Source organism: Grammomys surdaster, unplaced genomic scaffold (assembly GCF_004785775.1).
Source record: "Grammomys surdaster isolate TR1022 unplaced genomic scaffold, NIH_TR_1.0 66, whole genome shotgun sequence".
Taxonomy (NCBI): Eukaryota; Metazoa; Chordata; class Mammalia; order Rodentia; family Muridae; genus Grammomys; species Grammomys surdaster.
This window is the reverse complement of record NW_021604568.1, coordinates 14,434,889-14,438,841: the sequence shown is the minus strand read 5'-3', so window position 1 is coordinate 14,438,841 and position 3,953 is coordinate 14,434,889. Positions and strand designations below refer to the sequence as shown.

Sequence of the window (3,953 nt, the reverse complement as noted above, 5' to 3'; positions counted from 1 at the left end):
CATGCTTGCATCCGACCCACACCTCCATGCTTGCATCCGACCCACACACCTACAGCTTTGAATCTTTCTTGACGTTTTGGGTTGTGGACATAGGTCAAGAGCTGGTAACAAAAGTACTCCCTCTGTACAGTTTCTTCGACTTAATTTCTCTCATCTCTCTCTTCAGGTTTTCAAAGAGACCAAGCAAAAGAGAGTGTCTGTTTTAGAACTGAGTAGTACTTTTCTACCTCAGTGCAACCGGCAGAAACTCCTAGAGTATATTCTGAGTTTTGTGGTGCTGTAGGAATCTCTCAGCACCTATCTCGAGCGAGGAGCTAATGAGTCCCTTGCAGACTCCAGTCTGACCCAGAGTGCCAGGTGTCCTGGCATGGCCCAGCCTGCTCTACCCCGAGGAGACTTCCAGGAAGACACGTGCCTTCTGCCCCTGTGGACCTGCGCTCCTCCCAACACAGATGCAGTGGCCTGCGCAGAGCACTTGGGGCCAGTGCCATCTGTTATTCATGATCACTAGGTTACTAGGTGAGATCTCAGTAAGTTATTTTGGAGTTTATTAAAGATTCACATTTTAAGTATAACTTTTCAGGCTAGTTACTGTGATGGACATTGAGATGTTTGTAGAACTGACTCTTATGTAGTAAGTAATAATGTTTCCTTTAAAATCATTGGGTCATCCATTCTCTGTCTCCATTATCGCTGTCAACGGAAGTTATGGTCTGTATGTGAGCCCTTTCCTCTCACGTGCTTTACTAAGGAGCAGTGTTGTCCTGGGCTGGCAGACGCAAAGTGTGTATGAATAGCTGCCAAAAGCAGACGATGCTGTGAGGAAAGAGCCAGCGTCAGGAAGCAAATCTGTGCTTGGCTGGGAAAGTGGCATTAAAGGCTTTGCTCAGGTGACAAGAGTGCCATTGAGCTGTAATGACCACAGTGTCTGGAGTCCCTGCTGCTGACACCTGTACCCTCCTTGCCCGTGGAGTGACAGGCACCTGCTGCTTTTAAGGAGCTCGGCTGCAGCGCTTGCTGGCTTGTGGCACTCTGGCTACACACTGCTGACACAGGGGTTCCGAACACTGCTCACACACTGGGTGCTGCGGCCTGTCTGGATGGCTAGTAGCCAGATGGTGCATTGTGCAGCCTGTGTGACATGTACAGTGACCCTACTGAGTGGCCGGTGGTTGGAGGAATAGACATTTGTATGGGTGACATACAGACTTCATTGCTACGTAAAGGTGAGGAACTATTGAACAATTTCTGTTTTAGTGGGTAGGTGCCTTTTTGTGAGCAAGGAGCATAATTGTTAGTTATTTGTGGTAATTATAGCAGTTTCTCAATGATCACGTGACAATACAATCTCTGTCTACTCTCCATATCTTTGATTTTAAGGAATTATGAATTTTTCTGATGAGTGTTATGTAGATGATTTGAATTTATAAAAGTATTAGGGATGAGGTTTGTACTTTCCTGAACTTGAATTTCAAACACTAATTGTATCCTGTGAGTGACGTGTGTGTTGGGGGAGGGAGGGGTCCCGCCTGGCATTACACAGTGCGTGAAGTGGCTGCTCTGGAGCTCGTAGCGACAGTGCTGTGCTGTGGTGACCTCCACCCTTGCCTTGTGCATGGCACGTCTCCTTTTCCTTTGCATCAGTTCTCTGTCAGCTGTAGCCTTTGGTGTGGAGTGAGGTGTTCACCTTCAGCCTCTGCATCACTAACTAGGGTAGGCTGACACTTCCCTTAGCTGTACTTTGGGGGACACCCGGGGAGTCTGGTTTAATCCCTTGGGTTTACCTCATCTGGGGACCTCATTTTCTTGGTCTCGGTTCTTTCTTTACCCTCTAAATGGAAACTGAAGGCGGCTCCCTCTGCTCTGTCAGTGGGTGTTGCTGCCCTGCCTGCCAGCTCTGCAGATAACCACTGCTCCCCAGCCTGTGCAGAGACATGCGCGGCCCTTGTCCCTCGCTGTGTTCTCCCTTTTGGTAGGTGTTCCTTTATGGACTGCAGTTTACTTGCTGTTGCCTGACAATTAACTCACTGTGAGGATAGGTATGCACGCTTTTCATAATTAACTGGTGCTTTGAAACTTTTCATGAGGAAGAAAAAATCTCAACCAAAGTTATGCTCTTCCTGACAAGCTGACCCTTGAGTTAATTTTAGCACAACTCATTCTTCAGTGCCTCTTTATGGAAGAGAAAAGCATCACAGTAAGGCTTCAGGTAGCCCTGTTCCCTAAGAGAAACGTCCCCTTGTTTTCCAGCAGTGGGTGGCTTCCTCGAATGACTAAACAAACTAGGTGCTTGTATATAATTGATTACAGTTTACTCTACTGCATTTCTGTCAAATTGAAATGCATGCCCTTCAGGGGAGACTGTGAGTCAAGTTTAATAAATAAAAACGTAATACTAAGCAATATGAAGCTGCGCTCTGCTTTTAAGCGAGGCTAAACCAAGTAAGTCAGAGGGGAGGGTGTGTGCTCTCCAAATCCTAAGGAAAATGAAGGCAAAAACAAGTGTTAAGTCAGCTCACCGGGAACACACTCTGCCCATCCTGACTCTGTTAAACCGTGGAAGTCAGGAGGCCGAGTGCAGACAGTGTATCTGGGATGGCAGGGAGTGGAGGCTTGGCCAGGAGTTCCTGCTGCCGCCTCCCTCGGTTCCGCCTCCCTCAGTTCCGCCTCCCTCGGTTATGTAGTGTTTGGATCATGTGATGCCCTGAGACGGGGATCTGTGGGAATACACAGCGCCCTGCACATAGCGTTTCCCAAACTGTTTGGACCTCAGGACCTTTCCCCTCTGGGACACTGCATGCCATGGAAAACGTTTTCAGAAACTACATTAATCTTTCTTTAAGCAGACCAAATGTCACGGTAGTGACAGGCAGACTCCTGCATGCTTTTTTTAATCTCTCACAATGCACCGCGTGCTCGATATCTTTCCTCACTGGAAAGAGTAAGCACAGGAAACGGGCTGCAGCGCCTTCCTTGTGGAAGATCTACTGGCAACCCTGGCCTTTTTAAAACTGAGAGTAGCAGAATTAATAGAGGAATTAATTGAGGTAAATAATAAAGGATTTAATTCAGATCTAGTAGAAAACTGCACAGCTGAATGCAGATTTTTATCCATAGATAACCGTAGTGTTTTGAAATGATAGGCCCAATCTTTGAAGTTTCTAAGACTTACTATGGGATGTAAATCTGTTTTTTAAAAACACTTTTTAGGGGCTTGAGAGCTGCCACCTGGCACTTAGTTTAGTATGACCAGTGACTGCTTCAAGAGACTCTTGACCTTGCTTCCCAACAGCTAAAGGGCTAACTGTCTTTATGGAAGGCATTTGTTACAGTATTTGCCCATTGTACAAAGCAATGCTAGATTGTTGTAAAAAGAATGACTACTGTAAAATAGCACTGTATGATTTTGTGAGTGACACTGCCTTTGAAATGGTGACTGATTTTTATGCCTGATGATGGTTCATCCTGAGAAGCATGGAATGGAGCTTTGTTTTAATAAACCATAAAAAAAAAAAACTGACTCTTTTAATGTCTTGGATTTGTTGTTAAGACTTTTGCGTTACTCATTTTGCCCTGTTTGTTTAACTTCACAAAGAACGTTGTTAAAAGGTTAGGATGTAACCTGACGTCAACCTGTGGGTCGCCCAGCCATGATTTTATAGGCTCACATTCCTTCAACCTTGCAGAAGCATTAGGCGGTAGGGATGCCTGCTCACATCACAGAGATAGTCTGGTTTCTATGGACTCCTTCAGTGTGCTTCCTGTTCTCTGCTTTCATAGATATTTAACTTCACAGAAAAGTACAACGAAGTCCTAGATTTCCCCACTAGTTATAATAGTTGCTCAAAACTAGTACCATATTTTTTTAAGAATAAAGAATTTACCTTATAAAAAAGCTCAGATGCTTTGTAGCTCCTTTGAATGTACCCGGATGTGGTCTGCCCTGGGACTGA

At 45.4% G+C, this 3,953-nt stretch overlaps 1 protein-coding gene across 6 annotated transcripts in view; it reads left to right on the top strand.

Annotated features, from left to right (window-relative positions):
- The window catches only part of Gpam (glycerol-3-phosphate acyltransferase, mitochondrial), a 97,018-nt gene extending 93,498 nt beyond the window's left edge, over positions 1-3,520 (top strand). For all 6 annotated transcript variants that reach the window (XM_028774657.1, XM_028774664.1, XM_028774639.1 and 3 more), the window contains one exon: positions 167-3,520. In XM_028774657.1, the coding sequence (XP_028630490.1) occupies positions 167-283 (117 nt within the window). In that variant the 3' untranslated portion in view covers positions 284-3,520. The remainder of the gene's footprint in view (positions 1-166) is intronic.
- Positions 3,521-3,953: the final 433 nt, after the last annotated feature.